General features: G+C 40.2%; 1 protein-coding gene across 1 annotated transcript in view; it reads left to right on the top strand.

Annotated features, from left to right (window-relative positions):
• LOC121868962 overlaps positions 1 to 23,769 on the top strand; it is a 29,631-nt gene extending 5,862 nt beyond the window's left edge. The window contains exon 2 of the mRNA XM_042369995.1: positions 23,395 to 23,769. Within this exon, the coding sequence (XP_042225929.1) occupies positions 23,395 to 23,646 (252 nt within the window). The 3' untranslated portion in view covers positions 23,647 to 23,769. The remainder of the gene's footprint in view (positions 1 to 23,394) is intronic.
• The last annotated feature ends 3,033 nt before the right edge of the window (positions 23,770 to 26,802 follow it).

The following is a 26,802-nucleotide window of genomic DNA, read 5'->3' as shown; positions in this document are numbered from 1 at the left end:
GTGACAAATTTTTCAAAAAAATTTAACACAGTCCAATTTTTAATAAGATCCGGTTTTAAATGTGACAGGTTGGTATCCTTGCACCACGTCACAAAAGTTTGTTTGCCTATTGTCAGAGACTATTCAGCCTTCAAACCGCACGCCTTTAACTCTCAAATTTCTGTTTATTGTGATGATATTTCAGATCGTATCAAGTTATGAAACTATCTCCTCCTATTACCCACTCCTCTTTCATTACTTCTTGGAATCGTTGTAAGGTAGTCTCCGTAGGTCCAAGCGGAATTTCATAAAAAGAAAGACCACTGACCTGACTAACTCTTCTTTTAGTAAATCCTTCTGGTCATTGACCAAAAACAAGTACTCCTGCACTCCCTCTTTTCCTCCTCTCTTCCAACCTGATAACGCTAGAGGCCAACTTTCCCTCTGATAAAGCCAGTCTCTTTGGCACCTCATTTTCCTCTTACTCCACCTCCAACTCTACCCCTCCAACTCTACCCCTCCTACACCTGCTCCTCCTACTGAACTTATGAACTTTCCTATAATCTCCAATCATAGGATTGCTGGTAAGTGGTGTGTTATCCAATCTGGATGTAAGTAAGGCGCATGGAACAAACGGAATACCCCCTCGTGTTCCGAGGGAGTGTACTAAAGTTCTGGCCCCTGTGCTTGCTCGCCTCTTTCGCCCTTGCCTCAAAACCCAAACTTTTCCTTCTTCTTGGAAGCATGCCTCGGTTAACCCCACATCGAAGGGTGACAATTTTAATCCCTCTATTTCCCTATTGTCGGTGGATTTGGCATTCTGTGTACCATCAGCAAGGCAATGGGCTCCTAACATCGTCTTTGCGGTGCCCACTTTTTTCTGTGGATACTGGCCACACTAGAATAACCCGTTATAATAAGCCTTCTCTCCTCTCCTCACACAGATAAACCGGAATGCTCTGCCTCAGGGTGGGACGTGTATATGGCAAGCTCTTTGTTTTTCGTCGAAAAACAGGGCCATTCAAAGTACCTAGTCTGACTCCTAGAAAATCCGACTCGTGAGTAACTAGTGCGTGACATGGCCAATATAATATCTATCTGCGATTCCCCAAAGTGAATATATTTGTCAATTTACTGGTGAATCTGTGAATACCAGACTAGGCGTAGTGACACCAAGTTCCTTCAGTGTCACAGCTTACAATTGAGCTGCTTGCCCAATAAACCAGCCCTGCCATCCCATTCCTCCAGCCACTCCAGTTGGCCGCCATGCTTAAGTTAGCTGCCAGTATTATAAGTTCAAAGCTGACACAACAACAGCTGGCTGAAGTGATAATGGAAGTCCAACATTATACAGCAAATGAATAAGGAGACTATAGGGAAATAAATGACTTGATATCAAAGTTGGATGCTGTAGCTGTTGTAAACCGATCACTCAAGACCCAAGTTCAACAACTGAGCGAGGAGAACCCCAAGCTCATGGTGGCAAAGCGTCGGTAAAACCAACTCCTGCCGCCCACGAAACATCATAACAATGTTTTCTCCCCTCTTCGTCCATAAAAAAATTTCCATCAGCACAGTAAGCTGAAAGGCTGTCTTTGTCAATGAGGACCTAAGCCCAGGTACAACTAAAGCCGGCCAACAGCAAATGGACCAGTTTAAAGAAGCAAGGAAATATGGGAAACACTTGACGTTCAGTCATAAAACCGTTGTTGTGAGGATTCTCGGGCAAGTGGATGCCCCTCACTCACCCACCCGCTGTACCAGCACCCCCAAGGACCACAAGAACCCCCTCCTCCCGGAGAAGTAACTAGCCCCTGCCAGCATTCAGCCTGTCACCTGAGGAGTTTCTCCCCTGCCGGCAAACCCGTTTATTACATTTCCATCCTCTGCAATGGGAAACAACTACCCACAAAACCACCCACAAAACCAGGAGCCACTCTCCTGTCGTCTTAAGTGTATGGTTGCAGCAGCTGTGAGTGCGTTACCACCCTCTTCAATTATCCCCTTTCACACCTCAATCCCGGTGGTTTTGCTGTTCCTTAATCAGTATCAATATTCTTACACTGACGATGCTGGTGTTGTTCCCCTGGATGTATTAAACTAGATCGTATGTATTACACCACCTTTACCCATGGTGAAGACACATTGTAAGGGGGCAAGTTTTTCTCTTTATTATTCTTTTTCATATATTTGTTCTTTTTTATTCTTCAATATATGTATTCTCTGTATTCTTATATACTTATACTCTTTCTTCATACCTATATTTTCTATTAATCTTTTCTTGTATATATATATATATATATATATATATATATATATATATATATATATATATATATATATATATATATATATATATATATATATATATATATATATAGTATATATATATATATACTAATATTTCTATATTCTGGAGTCTTTCTCTCTATAAGTATCTATCTTATATTTCTTATATTTCTTATATTTTCTAAGTCAATATTCTTTTCTTTGCTTCATTTCTTCTTTCATATATATTATTGTATTTTCTGAATTTTATGCCCTTACTTTCTCTCAATTATATCCTGTTTTAGTTATATTCTAAACCATGGATTAATCTGGGAAACCATGTCATTCTTACTATCACACTTATTATACTTACAATGGTAGCCTGTCACCACCCAGACTTTTATTAGAATATAACATATCTCAATGAACTGTTAGGTAGCGTGCTAGCGAGCTTCTAGGCACGTGAGTTACAATAGATATTTTCTGAGAACCAATGGGTACAAGGAATAGAGCGGTGATACTCGTTGTTTACTAATTCAATATTTATTAACATAAGGAGTGAAGAAGATGTTAATCAAGTACACTCAGACCAGACTGGACCACTTAGGTCTTACTTTACCATTCATAAAATAGATCTTCAATTACTTATTACATCATTAAACAGCCGTTACACTATTTCTTTGACAAATAAAATGGTTATTTTACACGTTCAGATAGGGCTAGACCCTTAGGCTTATTTTTACAAGTAGCAAAATAAATCTTCAATTCTTGGTTACAACATTAAACAATCATTATATTATTTCATTGTCACTACAGATGGTTCTATGACACACTTGACAATATCCCAAATTAACTTATTATTTATAATATCATGTTAGTTCGGAATGAACAACATGGCACTTTTCCCTCAATTGATGTAATCAACTCAGCTCACATAACATATTTACTGATACTATCCATATTTATGGGTTCACTACTCAACATAGGATAACCACATTTCTACTAATTATCCCCAATCATATACAACAATAATACTTTGGCCCATATAACTGTAAGGGGTGCCCCAGGGTGTCACACTGGTGTCACTGTCACCACAACAAACAAAGAGCGCTGTTAGGGTCGGTTGGAGTCCAATACACTGTGAGGGAGTTTGGGCCTAGTTCTCAGGGTATGGACTCGCACAATTTAATCTTGCCCAATTAACGACATCCAGCAAGGTAGCCAGCTGGTGTGCAGCTACCGGTCCCCCGGTGACTGTTGGGTATTCAGCTAACACACACCCTGTGTCTGAGATATGATGGAGAGCTTCAGAGATGTGACAATAATAACTCAATCACAAACAATCTTTCGTCTAGCAACGACAGACGATATTTACTCTACTTAATATGGCGGGCGGAGGCGTCCACATACCTGATATATGATGGACAGCATCAGAGATGTGACGCTGCCCCTCGTGCAAGAGTTTATATACGGCTAACTGGCAACTAAGGGCTGTGCTGTACACATGCCAGAAAGGTTAATCACGCAATGACAGAAATTACATTCAACTCAGTCGCTGTACATTTAATTATGAAAATCAATGCCATGGGTCAGGTGAATTTCTGACGTCTATTTTTATAATCTAATCAGAGAGTGAGCTTGCCAGGAATAAGTGATATACATACGTTATTAACACTAGTTCTCCCAACATAAGCGGAATTTCTAGACAAGGACCCTCTATGGGTATAGATTTTGGAGATAAGAAGTTTGACATGTTTTTTCAGAAGATTAATGGCTTTATTGAATAGACAACTGACACTAACTAAACTACAAACATCAGATACTCTGATGTTTGGGCATCAAAATGATCTAATTTCAGTAGTGCTTAGAAATTCATGGCTATCCCCAGGGTATTTTATCATCGGATGCCATTCGTACTGGCAGACTCGACACTCACTTACTTAACAAGTGTTATGAACAATAAAGACAGTTAAAGCTTTCAACATCACGCACAAAGGATCTTGTATGCTTTAACTGTAATCAGACATCTCTAAGTTGACTCAAAACAATGTTGTTCTCTCTCACATTCAGATTTACTTTATAGAGAGGTTGGTTTCAGGAAGTCAGAGAAAATGGATGGCACCTAAGCTAAGGAGCGATGAGAAAATGGACGCCTCAGATGAGACTCAATAAAGAAGGCATAGCTACATGTTTTGTGGGCTATTGAGCGTAATATGAATCGTCTTATTCTACAATAACTGACGTGTACGACCGTGGTCATTACAACATTACTCCCTCATGTTGACCCTGATGCTTTTCTACAAAACTCCCTAATTAGCCATAATATCAGTAGTATCCCCCTTCACTTATTATACTGCCAGATCTGGGGTCACTAATTCTAAGGGGAAACTTAACTCTTGTCTTAATTTTAAGGATTGCTGTCACCAGACCCCCTCTGGGCAGAATGTAGCTTGTAGGTAGCGGGCAGAGTGGACTAGGCATTGGGTTAGGTTTTTAATTGACCAGATCGATAAGGGGAAGGAAGGGTGAAACCATAACATGTCTTAGTTCTTTCCATTGTTCTTTCTACTTACTTCAGTTCATTGGTTACTATCTAACCTCAGTTCTTTTTGGTAGCATGTCGAGGGTCTAGGAACATGGGTATTGCAATTCTGATATCAGGTCCCTTGGACGGAAATAAAAGTGTTATACTGCGGGAAATGAATACCCCTGATATACTCTAAGAAATTTTTTATTAAAATGGACTCAAAGTGGGAAAAAATATATTATTAACATATAACTCCAAGGTAACTCCTAGGCTTTACTCAACTGCAAATTACATTTCATTACATACATTACAACTTCCATATGATACTTCACTAACTGTTGGTAATGCATATGAGATGCACTCACAACAAGCAACATGTTATTACTGAAACCAACTCATACATGGGCCCATTCCCCAACATGGGATACTTATTCCAGAATTACCCCCATACACATACAACAACACTGTGGACATATAACTTCCAGGAAGTGTCCCAGGGTAGGACTCTGGGGCACAAGACCATGGCTGTGATCAGTGGTAGCTAGAAACATGGCGAGGCTGGGGTCTAGCTCCACGAGGTGGAGTGGAGCCGATTAATCATGCCGAATCAGCGCCATCGCTCATATATTAACCACTGCTGAATATCCACCGGCTCCGAGCGACCGGTGGGGTTTCAATTAATCCCCATTGTACCTGTAGGACAACGAAGTTGGATGGCATTACGGGAGGGAAGCATGGACAACACAATCACAACAAATCCTTTGTCTCTCAGCGTTAGACGACATTTACTTTATATTTCTTCTCACACTGGATGAATAACAATTATACTGTCACAACATGAACACCGATATTCACTACAATTGACAGAATCAAACTGAATGGCTAGGGAACACATCCACATACCTGTAGGACAACGAAGTTGGATGGCTTTACGGGAGGCATGATCCTCCAGCTCACCGTGGTTATATACCCCTGAGTTGCCAGCAATCGCTACTCACGAAATGACAGAAATTACAAACAACTCAACTGTTATTCATTCAAGGATGACCCTCAGTTGACAAAGGTCTGGCGAATTACTAAAGTTGATTTACCCAGACTAATTCAAGATTGAGTTTGCCAGTAGAGAGTGGAATAAACGTATTGACAACTGTGTTCGAAGGCGGGACTTACTGGGAGGGATCCTGAATGTAAAACGAATGGGAAAAACACGTCTCTCCATAATGCTATGAATTCATACAATTAATATTATATAACCGTACCTGGGTACAATATAACACATGATTCCGTAACATTCATTAGGTGAGTTAGTCTTTATCAATGACCCCCGTTCTCTGAGATTCTACAAGAGCGGTGGATTTGAATGTTATGTAGCGTAATATGAATGAAAGTTTTTTTTAGGAATGACAATAATGTGCGTAGTACATTAGGTACCTGTATAGATCTGTGTATATCTTCTATTGCCCACATATTTGATGCACTTGGGTTCTGTGAGACCAACTTACTTAATTATATTAGAATGCTTCAATATGTCTGAACACAGCGGTGGTGTCCCGCTATATGTTGATATTAAGTATGACACTTCTGTAAGAGATGATTTAAAGGGTCAGGAGGAGTTCATGAGAGCGTTTCCACTGAATTACATAACGACAGAGATATATTCTAGTAGGAGTAATTTACAGAAGGCCCCACACCAATGTAAGGAACTTTCTTGAAAAATTATCAGAGCTTACCTCCACCATAAGTACAGAGAAGAAACTTTACTGCGCTATAAGAGATTTCAACCTTGATCTACTAAAATCAGAGACGGACACCTCGGTAATATACCTTCTTGCTACTTGTCATTCTAAGCTCTTATCTGGACTAACAACACTCCTAACAATCTTGCACGTGGAATTATTTATAACAATATCTCAGATCACTTCCCAGTTTTTGCCATGTATAAATCAGCCACAAGATATAGTAAAGTCACAAAAAATACAGAGAATAGTGCCATAACAATATATTCCTGTTAGAAAACAACTTACTGAATGCTAAATAGGATGTTGTCTATGCCTCTGACAACCCAAGGATGATCTGCTGCAACTTCTCTTGCATCTTCAATGCTTGCTTTAATAAATGCTTCCCTCTCAAATCTAAGTTAGTAAAAAGTATAGTACATTTATCTCCAAGCCCTGTATCACAAGTGAAATTAAGGCAACTATAAAAGAAAAACACAAACGCCAAAGAAGATTTGCAAAAATGATTACCAAAGTACGTATACGAAACAGAGTAACTCAAGCAGTTAGAAATGTCAGACATAGCTATAATACAAATATGCTACAGTCAGCATCAGGCGACAGTAAGAAAACCTGGAGTATCATAAATTCTATTCAAAACCACTTCAATGATTATTTTATTAATGTTGGCAGAAATCTTGCAGAGAACATCACTGACCTCCATTAGGAATTTAGATGCCTATCTGCAAAAGAGACAGCAAATTGAGCTGTTCTTATCCCGTCACAGCAGATGAATTATGACTATCACAAAAAATTCCAAAGATGCAGCAGCAAGCGAAGGCAATATACCAATGAGCATCATTAAGAAAGTAGCTCACGTATTACCACCTATTCTATTACTTATTTGTAACTCCTCCGCCACTAGTGGCGTCTTTCCAGATAAACTGCAAATTGTTAAAGTTCACCTAGCATATAAAAATTCTGGGGACTAAGATTTCTTTTTTAAGAATCACCGCCTTATATCAGTCTTTCCAACCTAAAGTAAAATACTGAAGAAGCTAGCTTTCTTTTTCTTTTTTTTTCTTTTTTTTTACGGGCATTAGCCCACCCGGGCACAGGTCATAAAGAAAATGACCCACATTAAGGCTTGGGGGTGAAAATATAATATACTAATTGTTCGTGTTCTGGGTAATAAGTTCAATATACAGGAGCGAACACAAACACCTGTATAGATTTTGTAGGTTCTATTTACTGGATAAGAGATATGTACACAAGAGGAGTAGCGCTCCTCAACCTGTCCGCTGGTCAACTGCTCTATAGACGACGTATGGCAAGGGATACATTAACAGCTTCCATACGTCGCCAGGCACATTAATTAAGCATGTGGGACATTGATAAATACACTGCCACACGCTACTAGCTAGGCTAAATAAATAATACATAAATGGAGCACATACATAATATACATAGCATAATATAAATACAGCATACAGAATAAACATACACCTCCCTCCCCCCTATACGCTCATAGCAAAGTCTTGAGCGGACCTTTTCTTTTGGATCCGTTCTGAGCGACGAGGGACTAGATCACTGGGAAGGGTATGGGACTCAACACTGGTGGCGGGGTCAGCAGAAGGCATTGTTACGGGGCGGAGAAAACGGCGGTTCCTCCACCACACACGACCACTGGGTAACCGCACCTGGTAGTCCCGTGACCTACCGAGACCCATGACTACGCCTACTTTGTCCCAACGTAGGGAGGTCGGGTCCTGAACACGGACTTGGGTGCCGACACTCAACCTGGGGAGAGAACGGGCGTGGTCGTTGTAGCGGGCGACGACGTCCTGAACACGTTCGGCGGCTCGGCGATCACAATCCTCTGTCTTGGCCTGCCACTCCTTGGAGAAGGATTGAGGGTGAGCAGGGACACAAGAACGAAGGGGGCGTCCATACAAAACCTGGGCAGGGGAGCGTCCGGTGTAGTTAGGTGTGTTGCGGAGTTCAAGAAGACCCCGGTCGAAGGCCTCGCAGTCAATGTTCCCAGAAGGGGCCACCTTAAGGATGAGGTGCTTCAGGGATTTGACAGCAGCCTCAGCGTGGCCGTTGGACTGCGGGTAATGGGGCGATGACAACACATGCCGGACTCCCCATCGGTCGAGGAACACAGCAAAGTCCCGGCTTGTGAACTGAGGCCCTCCATCTGTTCACAGGCGCACAGGAACGCCCACGTCACGGAAGTAGTGGCGGAACTTGCTGATGGTGGCGGTAGACGTCGTGTCATTACCGCACTTGATGACAACCGGCCAACCAGAGAGACGGTCGACGATAACAAGGAAGGACTTTCCTGACACAGAGAAAAAGTCGGCCGACACAGACTCAAAGGGGCGGGTGGGGTTGTCGTCGCTCATGAAGGGTTCCTGCTGCTGGCTGGGTTGTAGTACGTGGCGGGGCTTACACCCCTGGACAGCATTGGAGATGTCGTAGTTGATGCCGGGCCAGAACACAGTCTGTTGTGCACGTCGTTTGGTGGCCTCAGCTCCACGGTGACTGTCGTGAAGGCGAGCCAAGACGTGGGGACGTGATGCAGCAGGGACAACTACCGAAGGAGAGGTGTCACTGGCCAGAGGTAGGGGTAGGGCGGCAGCAGGGTAGTTGCTGCTCCCTTCGTGCACCCTGTTGGCGTATTTTACCTCCAGAATCGGTGTTGGGAAGTCCTGGGAGATGATGGCCAACTCTTGGCAATGTCTGTAGGACAGCAAAGGAGTCGGGACACCATTATGCACGTCAATCCAGGCCTGACACGACCTGTTGCCAAAGGTGACTTGTGCTTGAAGTGAACCTAGGGCCGGGGTCATCTGTGAACCATCTGCCGTAAAGCGGAGATCCTTGGGGGGCGGTCCTAGATCACTTGGAGAGAGCCCCAAGCATTGCAAATGCTGAGGACCGATGACTGTAGCATCAGCGCCGGTGTCGGGCAACATCTGAAGACGGGATGACACACTGCCGTAGGTCACGATGACACTAATGTACTGGGGGACTTTGGTCCTGGGACGCGGGGGGGAGCACACATTCCTAATATGGCTCGAGCGTTGTCCAGGGTCGTCATGCTTCTGATTGGAAAACTGTGGGCGGCCCTCTCTGGTGGAAGGGAGCTGAAGCTTCCGCCGACACTGTCCCTTGGGTTTGTTGGAAGGGCAACACTTGTCATAGTGGCCCAGACGACCGCACACATTGCACTGGACGCGTTTGGCTGGGCACCGTACTGTGAGTGACCAGTGGCCCTTACGGTCACAACTGTTGCATGTAGACTCGGCAGTTGGACACACCTGTGTTCCGTGCTGCTTACCACAGTTGTTACAAAATGAACCGGGCGTGGACGTGGTGGGCGAAGGCGTAGGAGCAGACTTCTTGTCCTTCTTGTACCGGGACACAGCGCGTACAGCTGTAGGGGGAGCTCGGATGGCAGAGGTGGCACACCTGGCAGCCTCGTAGGAGCGACATATCGTCAACACATCCTTGAGAGAAGAGGAAGAGTCGAGGGAGGTGAGGCGTTGGACAAGTTCCTCGTCCTTAACACCCATCAGGATCACCTGCTTCAACTGGGTCTCCTCGCACTGCTGGTGGTGGCCTAGACATATATCTACCTCTTCCGAGGCTCTCTTAAGACGTACATAAAAGGCGTCAAAAGTCTCACCCTCCATCTGTCTGCAGCTAAACAATTCCCTCCTGCATTGAGCTTCATTCTGCTGTCCTTTGATGTGCCGTTGTAGAATGTCCAGTACCTCCTCTACAAACAGCGAAGAGGTCGGAGGTACCTGCAGCGTATGTTCTAAGACAAGCTGAATTTCCAAGGACAGGCACATACGCAGCTGGATGAGTTGTTTAGGCTGTGACAAACTCTGGAGATCCACCATTGTAGCATAATCAGTCCACCGTCGCCGCCATTCACGAAAAGTCTGGAAATTCACATCAGGCTTCAAGATGGGCGGTGTTTGAGCAGCTGCTTTAGGTGGGGCTGGTGGGCGTGAAGAGAGCATTGATGAGGTATCTGAACCATTTAGTACCGAGGCAGTGTTAGAGCCAGGGGCTTGGTTAACAGTGAGGCGAGATATTAAAGCTTCAAACCGTGCACTGTCTTCCACTCTCCGTTGGTGGTCTCGTTCTGCCTCTGCTTGCCTTCTGTGTTCATCCGCCACACGTCTGCTAGCTTCATCCTCGCGCCTTTCATCTCTCATAAACTTCATTAAAGCAATTATCTCTGGAGACAACGCTGAATATCGAGGTGAAGGGCTGCGCGATGTTGTGGGAGCTGGAGCGTCATGGTCAGCCTGGTCATCCATCTCTGCGGAGCTATCATCCCACTGACTCATCCGGGCGCTGGCTCCACGGCTACGTAAGGCACGAGACATAACTACTCCATCTGTGTACTGTGTCTTAAATCAGTGTTGACCGGTCAGCCCGTCGTATCAACAAGATCTCAGACAAAAAATTAATTAAATACACAGATAAGTAGATTATATATATATAAAATATATATAAGGGAATCGCCGCGGTCAGTGTGTGTGTGTACGTGTGTGTGTGTGTGTGTCCCGGGCAGTGAGAGCAGTCTCCTTGAGCTGTGAAGGGGTGTGGAGACGACGCTGTGAGGGGGGTGGAGACGACGACTAGCGGCAGTTACCCTCCAGGCTTCGCGAGGGGTGGTGTACTCAAGTCTACTCCTTGCAAATGCCCAGACCATGCCTTGTACCTTGAGAATCCTTTAGAACAAGGTCACACATTTATGGCACGAAACACACAATGCACTAAACACTGCACAGAAAATCACTGTCACTGACACTGCTCAAAGTTGCTAAAAATTCTTCGAGGAGGGGTGGCGGGCGGCGGTTGGTTGACACAGGGAAGGAGTCCATAAGCCGGCTTTCCACAAACTTTGCACTGTCACTCGTAATTATCCAGTAAAACCGGTTCACTGCGCCATGTTCGTGTTCTGGGTAATAAGTTCAATATACAGGAGCGAACACAAACACCTGTATAGATTTTGTAGGTTCTATTTACTGGATAAGAGATATGTACACAAGAGGAGTAGCGCTCTTCAACCTGTCCGCTGGTCAACTGCTCTATAGACGACGTATGGCAAGTGATACATTAGCAGCTTCCATACGTCGCCAGGCACATTTATTAAGCATGTGGGACATTGATAAATACATTGCCACACGCTACTAGCTAGGCTAAATAAATAATACATAAATGGAGCACATACATAATATACATAGCATAATATAAATACAGCATACAGAATATACATACACTAATACTAATAATAATTACGAAAATAATAATAATAATTACGAAAATAATAATAATAATAATAATGATAATAATAATAATAATAAATGATATTTGTAAGTTGTATTGTCAAAGTAAGAGAAACAAATGAGATCCTGCAATTGTGTGTAAATGAGGCAGAAGGTCAGATCAGCAACCTGGGACTTGGTCACAATTGTTGTTATGCCATATGGCAGTAGGGTCTACCATTAGACCACACATTATGCTTGCAATATCTCCCCAGGCATTAGTGCCTTCCTCTTTGATAGCTGCTTACTACCTAATAAAACTCATTCTATAGTGACAGTAACATCCTTACAGATTCTCAGTTTAGATTTAGAGCAAGAAGGTCAAGTGAGAGTGCCATGCTGTTCCATACTAATGACATCTTAAACTACTTTGATGACAGTCAGTTCACAGTGGGAACATTCCTGGACCTCTTTAAAGCCTTTGATACTGTCCCACCATACCATCCCCCTGTCAAAGCTTGAACTATTTAGTATGGCGTCCCTCAAGACTCCATTCTCGGTCCTGTATTGTTCTTGTTGTAAATTTTTTTTTTACGGGAATTAGCCCACCAGGGCACAGGTCAAACGACCCACAACGGAGCCTAAGGGTGAAAAAAAAGAACGGAAAGAAATTGTAAATATAGAAAAAAAAAGGTTATACTGTATTAATCTACACCACGAAGATGCCGGAAAACCAGCTTTTTAAAGTGAGACAGATTGTAAGAGCATGGAAGCACAGAAGAAGGCAGAGCATTCCACAGTTTGGCTGTGTGAGGAAAGAAGGAGGTACTATAACGGGTTATTCTCGTGTGACCGATATCCACAGAGAAACGGTGGGCACCGCGGGCAAGACGTATGTTACGAACCCGCGGCCTTGCCGGCGGTACACAGGATGCCAAATCCACCGAACATTGCCCGTTAAAATACCTATAAAAGAGAGAGAGTGAAGCAACATTGCGGCGAAGAGAAAGGGAAGAGAGATTGTCGACTAAAGGAGGAGAGTTAATACGACGAAATGCCTTTGATTCCACCCTATCTAATAGTTGGACAGAAGAAGAGCCACCCCAGATATGAGAGCAGTACTCCAATTTAGGACGAATGAATCCCTTATATACTTGGAGCAACTGCTCAGGAGTTAAGTAGCTGCGGCATCTCTACAGCATACCCAACTTTCGGGAGGCAGCTTTAGTTATACTAAGGATGTGTGATTTCCAGGACATATTGGAGGAAATGGTGAGGCCTAACATATTTATTTCAGAATTTTGGAGGATGATAGCGTCCTGAAATGTAATTGGTGTGAGATCTTCTAATTTACAAAGTGTAATTGGTAAATAATGAGTTTTATTACTATTGAACTTAACCAAGTTTGTACCTCTCCATTCAGAGATGCTGCACAGATCCGCGTTGATAGAAGTAATGATATCAGTTCTAAAAACAGATCTAGTTTGAGAGTTAGGAGGAAGGGGAAAATGTGAGGAAGAGTGAAGAGTAGAATCATCAGCGTAAGAATGGATAGAATTAGTTGTAGTGTGAAGTAAATCATTGATAAAAAGAAGGAAGAGAGTTGGTGAAAGAACAGAACCCTGTGGGACGCCACTACTGGTAGAGAAAGAGCGATAAATCGATCCCTCGACAACAACTGCCATGGATCGGTTCTCAAGGAAGCTAGAGATGAGAAAAAGTGGGGGAGAGAAACCAAAAGAGGGAAGTTTAGATAGCAGAGACTTGTGCCAAACCCTGTCAAATGCTTTGGAGATGTCGAGAGCCACGACAAAAGTTTCCCCATAATCCCCAAGAGAGGATGACCAAAGATGGGTGCAATAGGAGAGCAGATCACCAGTAGATCTCGCCTGGCGAAAGCCATACTGGTGATCCGACAAAAGAGAAAGGTGTTCAAGGTGACGGGGAAAATGGGAGTTCAAGATAGTTTCGAAAATCTTAGAGAGGGGTGATGTTAGGGCAATGGGGCGATAGTTAGAGGGATTAGAATGGTCACCCTTCTTCGGGATGGGCTCAACCAAGGCATGCTTCCAAGAAGAAGGAAAAGTTTGGGTTTTGAGGCAAAGGCGAAAGAGGCGAGCAAGCACAGGGGCCAGAGCTTCAGCACACTCCCTCAGAACACCAGGGGCTATTCCGTCCGGTCCATGCGCCTTACTCACATCCAACCTGGATAACACACCGGCAACCCTGCGAGTGGGGATTATAGGAAAGTGCATAAGTTCAGTAGGAGGTGCAAGGGTAGGAGGGATAGAGTGGGAATCGTCTAAGGTGGAATTAGAGGAGAATAAGGTGCCAAAGAGGTTGGCTTTGTCAGGGGGAGAGTTGGCTATAGAGTTATTGGGGCGGAAGAGAGGAAGAAAAGAAGGCGTGCAGAAGTTGTTAAAGATGTTTTTAGTTAAGGACCAGAAGGATTTACTAGAGGAAGAATTAGTCAGGACAGCGGTCTTTCTTTTAATAAAATTCAGCTTGGCCCTACGAAGAATAGCCTTACAACGATTCCTAGAAGTAATGAAAGAGGTATGGGTAATAGGAGAAGGAGATGGTTTCATAGCTCGATATGCCCTATGTAAAGGCCTGGGAATTAGGGATAGAAATCCCTTACCAGACTAATCAGGTTCTTAATTAAGGAAAGTCAAGGACCATGGTTTTCTGAGGAATAACAAACAACCGTTTGAGATTGACATCTCTTTACTATAAAAAATATAACAAAAAACTCTGACACCACTCAACAAACATCAAATAACAACGGGAGTCAAACAATTAAGTCAGTCAACAGTTAATGGAGTCAAACAATTAATGGAAGCAAACAATTAAAGGGAACAAACAATTAATGGGAGTCAGCAATTAATAGAATCAAACAATTAATGGGAGTCAACAACTGATAGAATCAAACAATGAACAGATATTTCCTACGGCAGTGGCCCTGGGGGAAGGTTCTGGAATACTGTGGTCCACACTCGGGGTAGGGAAGCGTCCGTTCAACTCCACACTCGAGCGACGTCTTGAAATGGCAGGAGAACACCTGGGCCCAGACGCAGTTCTCAAATGTGAACAAAATATTAAATTCCTTGAGGTTATTGTTTTTAAATTAAATTGGAGAAACCACATACAACCCATTCACAGTAAAGTCAATAAACAGTGCGTATTATGTATCACTCTCGTCAGTCACTCACTTTTAAAGCAATGAAAGAAATCTATTATGACCTTGTTAACCAACACTTGACACAGTTTCTCTGTGGCTGTTAGTCACACTAGAATAACCCGTTATAGTACATCCTTCTTTCCTCACACAGCCAAACTGTGGAATGCTCTGCCTTTTTCTGTATTTCCATACTCATACACTCTGTCTCACTTTAAACAGCTGGGTTTCCGGCATGTACGTGGTGTAGATTAATATAATCTTTTAGTTTTCTATTTTATTTCTTTTTACTCTTATTTTTCGCCCCCTCGGCCCCATTGTGGGTCGATGACTTGTGCCCGGGTGGACTATTCTCCGAAGAAAAAAAACAAACACTGTGGGGAACCTCTGGCTTCTCTAAAACACAACCCCTGGTCACTACCTACAGTAAAATAAAGTGGTGCGGATTGTGACCAACTTGGAAAAATAAATAAAAATTATCACCCTAACGAGCAATTTGCTAAATTGAAAATTTTCAAATTCGAGGATATTAACTCTTACTGCTGTGCTGTATTTGCTTATTTGTTTATAAATATGTTAATCACTTAATTGAGAATAATTAATTCCTGTTCCGGTACAACTTAAGACACCGAGACCTACTAATACCACCCCTCCTCTCAGTCCCAGATCTCCATAAATCCACAAAATATCATAGTGTGGAGGTATTGAAATGTTGATATTGATATTAAAGCAGTTAATTGGCCAGAAGACCATAGACACAAAGTCGATAAAAATCATAATATCATCATGGATGAACCAGTTGAGCGCCTGAGCTTTCTTGAAGGCATCTTGTAACATTTAATATTATTTGAAATAGTACACATTGCCTGGTGGTAATAATAACATATCGGGGTTACCACGGTTATAGCTTCGATCTTTATTTATTTATTTTTTTAAATATATTTTATAAGTATATACATACTTTACAGTGAAGTTGATAAACATAAATATGATAAGGGAGGGAAACAGTACAAGATGGGTTTGTATTAAGGTGGAACAGGAGGAAAGTGCTCTCAGTTAGCAAATATATTTATTGCAATATTAATTTCTATCTAACTACATGATAATTGCTAATAAAACGGTCTTGGTGGTACAATAAAAGCAGGTAAGAAAAGTACGTATAAAAAAATATTAATACTTCGACAATAGATAAATTTTAAAAGATGATTTAAAGGAAGGGAGCGTTTTCTTTGCTTGGATGGGTGGGGGTAAGATGTTCCACACCTTCACACTATGATATTTTATGGAGGTCTGGGACTGAGAGGAGCACATGGGGGGTGGTTTTAGTAGCTCTGGGTGTCTGAAGTAGTATCTCTGATTATTTTTCTGAACTGGAAATATTTATCGTCCAGGTCCTGAATTTAGTCAATTCAGTGTTCATAGTTCTCATCAAGGAATGGAGGTCAGAGTTGCTGGCATAGAGAATACTATCGTCTGCAAATAAGTTGTAATTTATTAGTGTGCTGGAGTTGACTATATCGTTTGTGTACAACTAAAACAGTACAGGACCGAGAATGGAGCCTTGAGGAACGCCATACAAAATTGATGAGGAGTCAGATTGCTGATTATTATAGCAGATATACTACTTCCTGTTAGACAGATATGAGGTAAACCAATTGTGGGACAGGTCCCTAACGCCGTAATGTTATAGCTTTTAAAAGAGGATGGAATGGTCGACAGTATCAAAGGCTTTAGAGAGGTCCAGGTATATACCGACTGTGAACTGACTGTCTTTAAAAGAGTTTAAGATGTTATTAGTAAAGGATAGCAAAGCACTTTCAGTTAACCTTCTAGCTCTAATTCCAAAATGAGAGCCTGTAAGGATGTTATTGACACTGCAGAAGGAATTTAGTCTTCTACATGCTAGCTTCTTCAGTATCTTACGTAAGGCTGGGAGGACTGATATGAGGCGATAATACTTGAAAAGACCCTTGCCCCAGATTTGTTATATGCTGTGTGAACTTAAGCAATTTTCAGTTCATCCGGAAAGACGCCACTAGTGAAGGAGGAGTTATAAATGTGGAGGAGAACAGGTAGTAATAAGTGGGCTAATTTCTTAATGATGCTCATTGGTATATTGTCGTCGCTTGCTGCTGCATCTTTGGAAATTTTTATGATGATCAATAATAATTCATCTGTTGTGACAGGGAATAAGAACAGTTCATTTTGCAGTCTGCTTTGCAGGTAGGCTCTAAGTTCCTCATGGTAATTAAGAATGCTCTCTGCAAGATTTCTGCCCAAATTGATTAAATAATCATTGAAGTGGTTGGTAATGAGGGAGAGCTCCGTTACAACTGAATCATTTATCATAAAAGCTGAGTGGGAAACCTTAGATAGAGTGTTCTCGTTCTGAATAGGATTGATGATATTCCAGGTTTTCTTACTGTTGCCCGATACTGACTGGAGCTTATTTGTATAAAAGCTACTTATGGCATTTCTAACTGCTTGAGTTACTTTATTTCTGAAATTTCGGTAAGCATCACCGAAAGTTATGGGTCTTTTTGCAACTTTCCTTTGGAGTTTGTGTTTTTTTTTTATCACTGTCTTGACTTCACTTGAACTATAAGGTTTGGAGATAGATACAGTTTTCACTGACATAATATTGAGGGAGGAAGCATTTATCAAAGAAAGCATTGAAGATGCCAGAGAAGTTGTAGCAGCCTACACAAGGGTTGTCGGAAGCAGAGATAAGATCCCACTTAGAATTCAGTAAGTTGTTTTCAAAAAGTAGCATTTTGTCGGCGCAGTAGTGGTTGAGATATTTTTATGAATAATTTCACTTGCAAGATTGTTAGGAGTGTTGTTAGTCCAGATATGATCTATCACAGTGGCAGAGGTGGCAGTTACTCTAGTGGGTTTGGTTATAGTGTTGAAGAAGAGTTTAGAATGACAGGTAGCAAGAAGGTCTAATACTGAGGTGTCGGTTTCTGATTTTAATAGATCAAGGTAGAAATCTCCTGTAATGAAGCAAAGTTTCCCCTCTGAGCTTATGATAGAGATAAGCTCCGAAAATTTATCAAGAAAGTTCCTTACATTAGTGTGGGGTCTTCTGTAGATTAATCCTACTAGGATATTTCGTGTCTCGTTACGTAATTTAGTGAAAACACTCTCCATGAACTCCTCTTGCACAACTTACCCCCACCCATCCGAGCAAAGACTACTCCCATTCCTTTAAATCGTCTCTTAAAAAATATATATTGTCTAAATATTAATATTTTTGAAACACTTACTTTTTACTCTTACTTATATTTTTACCATCAAAACTATTATATTATATTATATATCGTCACGTAGATAGAAATAACAATTGCAATAATTATATAATTGCCGTTAAGATATGATCCTGACTGTGTCTGTCCGCTTGTTTCACCTTAATACATCTCATGTTATATTTCCCTCACTTATCAGAATACTGTATACCTACTCCACTGTAAAATATATATATATATATATATATATATATATATATATATATATATATATATATATATATATATATATATATATATATATATATATATATATATATATATATATAATATAAATGTAGAAAAATAAAATAAAATAAATAAAGAGGTGAAAATTGTGCTAACAATCTCATAAGTATTTACTAACACCATGTTACGTGTACTATTGCAGATGATATTAAATGTTATATGATAATTCACAAAGAGTGCTTAGCCTCTCAATTGGCTCAGTCATGTCAAAATTTTTATTTGTATCCACTTTGTATCTGTATTCTTCTAGCCAAATAAACTGTTTCAATATTAAAATCAACGCCACAACCTGGCCTACCCCCTACACCAGGCCTTACCACCACCATTGCACTAAAAAAAACCGCCCCTGGTCCCCTGCATAGCCACAACCAAAATATTTGTCACCACAACCACTACCCTTTGCCAGTTACCTCCATCTCACTTCACAGACTTTTAATTCTCCACCCGTGATGAGTAAAAAGTCTTATATGTTTTGTAAGGTTTCAAATTTGTTTATCTTCAATCAAATCAAATGCCTTGTTTTATGCATGAGGTAAACTCGATTTCCCAAAAGCCGCAGTTCGTGGTTTAATAGGCTCCTGGATAGGCCAGCCAATTTAATGATAAGTAACAGAAAATCTTGCTTGAATTCTAGATTAGATTGACTGAATTAAGAAAATTATATTAAAATACAAAAAGTAACTTCGCATGATATATAATAAGTTAATATATATATATATATATATATATATATATATATATATATATATATATATATATATATATATATATATATATATATATATATATATATATATAACAAAGAAGTTTGTCTGTGTGTTTGTGTGTCCGCACGAGAATCAATTCAATTTCAATTTCAATTTCAATTGTTTATTCCTTGATAGGGAAGCGGGATCCTAGTGCTGTCACTAGGTACCCCTGTACAATGACACCAGAAGCATCTGGCAAGTGTGACAAGTATATACAGTATAAATATTATAAAGGGGCTTACTAAAGCCTAAGGAAGGAAGGATATTCCTTTAACACATAATCAATGTTATTTACAAAATATCTGGCCAGTATGGGGAGGATCATCGTGTCTCCGTCAGGGGGTCGTGGAGTGGTGGTCCAGCAGGCGTCACGGAAGCGTTGTGTGTGGGGACATCTTAGGAGGTAGTGGATAAGGGTGCGGCTGTCGGGTCTTCTGCATAATGCACAAGAGCGTTGCTCAGGGGATGTGGGGATACCAATCTCCCAAGCAAAGTCATACCCAATGATGATACGGGCAGCAATCACGTCCCCTTTCCGCGATCCTTTCCCATAGACATACGTAGTCAGGTGTGGCCTTGTTGCAGCCAGTCTTGGCAAGGCCATCTGCTGCCTCATTCCCCAAGATACCGACTTGACTGGGTATCCATAAGAAGCACGAGAATCTCGGAAACTACTTTACCGATCTGTAGTGATGATGGATGGTGTTATATGTAGTGATGATGATGGATGGTGTTATATGTAGTGATGATGGAGGATGTTATATGTAGTGATGATGGATATTGTTATATGTAGTGATGATGGATGGTGTTATATGTAGTGATGATGGATGGTGTTATATGTAGTGATGATGGATGTTGTTATATGTAGTGATGATGGGTGGTGTTATATGCAGTGATGATTAGACAATAAAATAATAATGTGGTCTACCCTAATGCACTACAGTGAGATAATGTGGAGCCTCCCGGAGGGTGGCGTCCTACCGTGTTGTTATTATTATTATTATTATTATTATTGTTGTTGTTGTTGTTGTTGTTGTTGTTGTTGTTGTTTGTTTGTTTGTGTGTGTGTTTTTGTTTGTGTGTCCGCACGAGAATCTCGAAAACTACTTTACCGATCTGTAGTGATGATGGATGGTGTTATATGTAGTGATAATGGATGGTGTTATAAGTAGTGATGATGGATGATGTTATATGTAGTGATGATGGATGGTGTTATATGTAGTGATGATGGATGATGTGTGTTATATGTAGTGATGATGGGTGGTGTTATATGTAGTGATGATGGATGGTGTTATATGTAGTGATGATGGATGTTATATGTAGTGATGATGGATGGTGTTATATGTAGTGATGATGGATGGTGTTATATGTAGTATGATGGATGATATGTAGTGATGATCTATATCTATATAAAACAAAGAAGTCTGTCTGTTTGTCTGTCCGCACGAGAATCTCGGAAACTACTTTACCGATCTGTAGTGATGATGGATGGTGTTATATGTAGTGATGATGGATGATGTTATATATAGAATATGAAAAGTATCCCTCTGTTGTCATTGGCAACATGGATAAGAAATGTGAATACTGCGTGCAAAGAAGTACAAAGGAGAATCTGCTGGACTGTGCTGCTCTCATGGGAAAGTACGACTGCCAAATTTGGAAAAACCACCACAACCATTGAAGACTCTCATGCTGGGAACAACACCAGAGTCAAAACACTTCTTGGAAAATATACGGAAGTACAATTCATGCTTCCAGATGACATCCTTTGGAGCTACCAGAGTAGTTCGTGAGCACGGATACATGCCCACATTCAAAGTCCAGGGTCAAGTCTATCACAAAGCAGGATCCCTCTTACCACTGGAAGATGAGCAGGCAAAGTTCCTCCAAATCTACTTCATGGGAGATCATGAAAAGCAGACTACTATCAGGTGTGGCAACATTCAAGGTGTCAGACATGACATTGTCCTATCTATCCAAGAAATGCTGCATGAGCGCAACACGTATGTACAGTCATTTAAAAATGCCCTGGAAAACATGCCTTCTGACGAGTACAAAGTCAGGATCAAAGCAGACACCTTAATGCACTACAGTGAGACAATGTGGAGCCTCCCGGAGGGTGGCGTCCTACCGTGGCCTAGCGAAAGAGCCGCCCGGAGGGCGGCGATTCCTCTAGTATATATATATATATATATATATATATATATATATATATATATATATATATATATATATATATATATATATATATATATATATATATATATATATATATATATATATATAATCAACGACCTCACCCCGCCAGGACTCGAACCCACGATTTTATGTGTGTGACTGGGGAACGTTACCTCTAGACCACTTGGACACTAAAAGCAGTCCTAGACTTTGTTATATTTCACACAAAGCCTGTTCATCGAGGTTAAGGCGCCGTGAACCTCCAATAGGGGACTACCCGTGCCTCGTAAGTGATCAGAGTAACGTTTTACCAAATCCGGCTTCGAATCACAAGGTTCCATATATATTTCATTAGCCCATAAAGTGCTCAGACTTCTATATATAATCAACAACCTCACCCCGCCAGGACTCGAACTCACGATCTTATGTGTGTGACTAGGGAACGTTACCTCTAGACCAATAGGACACTAAAAGCAGTCCTAGACTTTGCTATATTTCACACAAAGCCTTATCATTGAGCTTAAGGTGCCGTGAACCTCCAATACGGGACTACCCGTGCCTCGTAAGTGATCAGAGTCTAGTCCAAGACTGCTTTTAGTGTCCTATTGGTCTAGAGGTAACAGTGTGACACAATGGCACCACAGGCAGTAGGCAGCTATAAAACAAGGAGGTTCTTTTTCCTGGGAAGATATTGGAGGCATAATATATTGTCGGGTAGGCTCTGCTGCCATACGACATCACAAAAATTGTGACTCAAGTCCCAGGTTGCTGATCTGACTTTCTGCTTCAGTTACACACAATTGCCGGGTCTCAACCGTTTCTCTTACTTTGACTTCACAACATACATATATTGTTTCTCACTCGATTTTTTACTTTTTTTATTTTTGTTCCTTTATTATTAATTATCATCATCCTTATTACTATTATTATTATTATTATTATTATTATTATTATTATTATTATTATTATTATTATTATATTTTCGCCCCCAGGCCCTGATGTTGGTTATTGACCTGTGCCCTGATGGGCTAATCCCGTATAAAAAAAAAAAAAATGCTGTATTGTGCGAGAATGGCTGAAGTCAGCAAGTTTGGTCATAGGCCGAATTAATTTAGATTCCTGTCACCAGTGTTACATCTCCAGGGAGCAGGTAGAACTACTTATGTTGCTTGTTTGACTACAGGTTGATATTGTGCGTAATTGTCAATCACTAAAAGACATCTTAAGGTGAAAATGGGATTAAATTAGCTAGAGCATCGTTCTTTTTGACTAACCTCATCAATATAAATATATATTATATGTTTATAACCACATAGGAAAACAGAAAACAGGAAGTTCCCAAGCCCTTTCGTGCAATTCACGTCTACAGCGGTAAGATCGACTAAGAAGTAGTTAATAAAAGGCCAATATATACACAGTAATGGAGAGTGAGATCCGACCCCTAGGGACAGCAGATGTCCACTATATTCAAGTCATTAAGTAGTGACCCAACCCTTTTACTTGGTTACAAATTATCTTAATCTTAATTATGCAGATTCGGTATAATGTTCCTGCTGACAATTGAATTACAAAGTATAATTGAGGAGGCATTAGCACAGTCAATACAATGATTGTTATCTCTCATATGAATGAACAAAGCATTAGATTCCTGACCTGTCCTAACACTATATTTATGCTGTTTAAGTCTAGTTATTAGATCTTTTTCCGTTTGGCCTAAGTAGAACATACTAAATTCCTCGCAAGAAACCTTGTAAATGCAGCCACCTACATTGTTGGGGGGAGTTCTTAGTTACCATTTATGTGACAGTGCATGAGTTACTAAACGTTACATTTACGTTCCAGTTTTCACTTGTAGAGGAAATTGAGAGAGGTTTAGAATCAGTTCTATATAGAGATTTCTTAGCGATTTAGGCATTTGTCTCTCAAAGATCTAGGGTATTTTAAGTTCAATCTAATCTTCTTTTATAAAGGGTGGATTGTACGAGAAATGGAGTAATGACCTGCTGAATGAGATACGGAGAGAGAGTCGCATGAGGCAGCGAGAACAAGAGTTGGAACAGCATGAGAGTGAAGCAGCAAACTCAAATTCGGAGAATACCATCAGGGCTCTTACCGTAATTCACATGCAAGGACCCCTGCTCTTACTACTCCTGGGCCTCAGCCTTGCAGCTTTTACTTTTCTTTGTGAATTTATTACTGATTTAAATTTACAATCGAAGTGATAATGATCAAAGAAGGGAAAAGCAGCATTCTACAATAAATGATCCTAGCATTTCTGACAAATTATTGCACAACATTATAAAGACGAAAGCAAAATATATGAAAAATTATACAGGATAAGCAATCCAGAGAATTTTATTATCCTTATTGCTTTCTCATGAAATTAAAATGTTTTGCAAAATGAGAAAAAATAGAAAGGCTATAGAGATTTTATTTCTTGATATGTATTATTTATATCCATAAGAGGTTTATAAAACAATCGCAGTTGTCTGGACATTTAACAATATTATCTCTTTATTGACGTAAGATTTTTGTTTTAGATTAAATGCACAACATTCACGATCAAATCAAGCTTGTGTCAAGTCTTGATCCATCACAAGTGTATGAGTTGAATATGATTGCAATGGTAAATTCATAGCAAATCCCGATACACAAGTGAAATTATGTACAGTAAGTCAAATAAAATATAAAAGAACTGGCATAAGCATACTGTAATGAATATACATAAGAAGACACGACATGTTCAAACCGGGAGGCTTTGACGAGTCCTCTAAAATATCACTAATAATAAACTGAGATAGTACAATATCTGGATAAAGTTATGAGATGATAAAAATAAGTTTATCACAAATACTATCAAGTCTAATTTTTGTATATTTTCTAAAACATTTTTTTTTTCATGTGCTATCATAACAGCAAAGTTAGTAGTATATTATTGTACTCAGGCTAGATTTTGAGAAAATCGTACTTTTATTGATTACTGCATCCTACAATATTCGAATAAATAAAGTATAGTATACTTTACGTCAGCAATTTAACAAGTTTTCGTTTCTGATTATTTCACTGCGATAGATATTTAAGTAAACGTGGTACAAAAAAATAAATAAATAAAACATACATCAAATAAAAAATTATATTATTTTCAAATTACAGGGCAACAATTTAATGGCGTGGGGGACTGTAATTTATTATTGGTTATAACCTATATTGGACTTTAAGCATTGGAAGATAATATGTTATAAATTGCCTGTCCTGTCCAGATACAAAAATTTTATTGTCCTTGATTCTCATATCTTTTTTTCGGAAAAAAATTCCTAAGTTATTCATAAACCAACGGACAAAATTAATATAAGAAATTACGTGCTAAGTGCAACTCCTTCGTATTAATAACAGTGAAATTTAAAGCTGATGAAGCCAATAAATGGCAAAGTTCACTGTGAATATCAGTGAAAGGTGAACGGCAGACTCCATAAAATCAACATAAGTTATGCAATAAACATATTAATAGTGGTTACTAGCGTATTTATTAGCGTAGAATACGCACTTAAAGACCTCAGGGTCTGCTTTATAATACCAGTGTTAGTTGTGTCCAATTCACGTATCTTTAAAATAAACATAGTGAGGGAAGTGAGGGGATGACGGCAGTAAAGCGAGGGAGGGACTACCTGTATAACTCGCCTCGACAGCCACGCTGGAGAAACTTCATAAACCTGTTTACCCTAATCAGGCAAAAGTACATTGAATGTCATATTAATGATAACATATTAATTCTTTCTGCATGTTCCTAGTTAGCCGGTTGGTCCATTTCTTTCTCACCTCACCCACTACCATGCGCTGTTTGCCTCGTCCTTGTCCCCTGCCAAAGTACTTACAGGTATATAATAAATTAAATTACAGTTTGGTGTTGAGAGAAAAGGCTACTGGTGAACATTTCGCTATCAGCGCTTCTCCCATGAATATTTTTGTTATTTACCAGCCTAATCGTTGTTTGTCCTGATCCCTCGAAAGAGTGTAACAACAATGGCCTACATGGATAAAAATTACTTTCTTAGGCAAGAGAGTCACACCAACTTTGAATAAAATGGGACATGCCGACATTGCGAAAAGGAGCGCTACCATAAGTAAAGAGAAGGGAGTATGATTACCCATGGAATAGGGATTTAGCAAGAGTGGCTTGTACGAAAGTCTCCCCTAGCATTCACACGCAAAACTCGCCAAGGAAAAAGAAGTTTTTCTGGTAAACGACCCTCCCTAGAAAATTGTGGCAGATCACAATAATTCAATATGATATTTAGAATTTTTTTTTCTCCATCCTCAGATCGTATAAAATAAAAGAACTTTCATGAACATGAGAAAATATTACTGGTGAAAAGGTAAGTGACCGTCAATCAATCTGGACCCATATTTTTGGTAGTATTTAAACAAATTAAAAAATAAATTAATAAAAAGATACACAAATTTATTAATAATAATCCGATGTACAGTACCATACCTTTTTTTCTAACCTGTTAACGAAAATATATGATTTTTCTTTAGGATTTATATTCTTTCCAACAAATCACCTCGTAGAGACAATGAAAGCAATGGCCATCGAGATTTTGCCATATCATCCTATCGTAGGCTCTCCTTTGCCCGTGAGGATACCAATAATAGAATACGGATTTGAATACTTCCAGAAGAGTAGGTCAAAGATTCGTGTTGGCTTAGTGGCTCCATCGAATCAGTCTGTGTTTATCCGAGAAGATTGGGTGAGCCAGAAGGGTGTGGTGGAGAAAAAGTAGTTTTGGAGGAGATAAGTGTAAGTGTATCAGATATGGTAGGTTTTTTGTGAATCTGACAGGCTCAAAGAAAATCGGAATGGATAAAGGCATGAATTTCCCTTCCTTGAGGACGAAAGGCAGGGTAATAGAAAATGAAGTTAGGAATTAATTAGGGAATTAGTAGAGATATAGTTAATTGAAATTGGTTTTAGGTTTAATTACTTTAATCACTTTGAGTGGAGAAGGATGAGGGTGAATGAGGGTGACTATAGGTTGCAGGAAAGTTTCAATTTGTGTTCGTTGTCTTTATAAGGTTGAACAAATGAAAAGAGATGTGATGCAAAGATAGACGATCAGCATTGGCTTCGGGATATCTACGATAGAGAGCATCATGGACACATTCACAAGCTGATATTACTGCAATCCTCCGATTTTTTGGCTGCTGATTAAAAAACCTTGCTATCTATCTATCTATCTATTGTAATATAGAAAGGTCACTCTCCACTGTACATGCACATTCATCTCGCCTCTACATACTCTGCACACAACGAACTGCTAGTTAACCGAGGGTTAACTAAGGAAGGCAAGCATCTCTAGAGCTGATTGCCTGTTGGTGGA

The sequence above is a fragment of the Homarus americanus genome, unplaced genomic scaffold (assembly GCF_018991925.1).
Source record: "Homarus americanus isolate GMGI-L3 unplaced genomic scaffold, GMGI_Hamer_2.0 scaffold24694, whole genome shotgun sequence".
NCBI classification, from domain to species: domain Eukaryota; kingdom Metazoa; phylum Arthropoda; class Malacostraca; order Decapoda; family Nephropidae; genus Homarus; species Homarus americanus.
The sequence above is the reverse complement of the archived record's forward strand: the minus strand, read 5'-3'. Positions and strand labels throughout refer to the sequence as shown.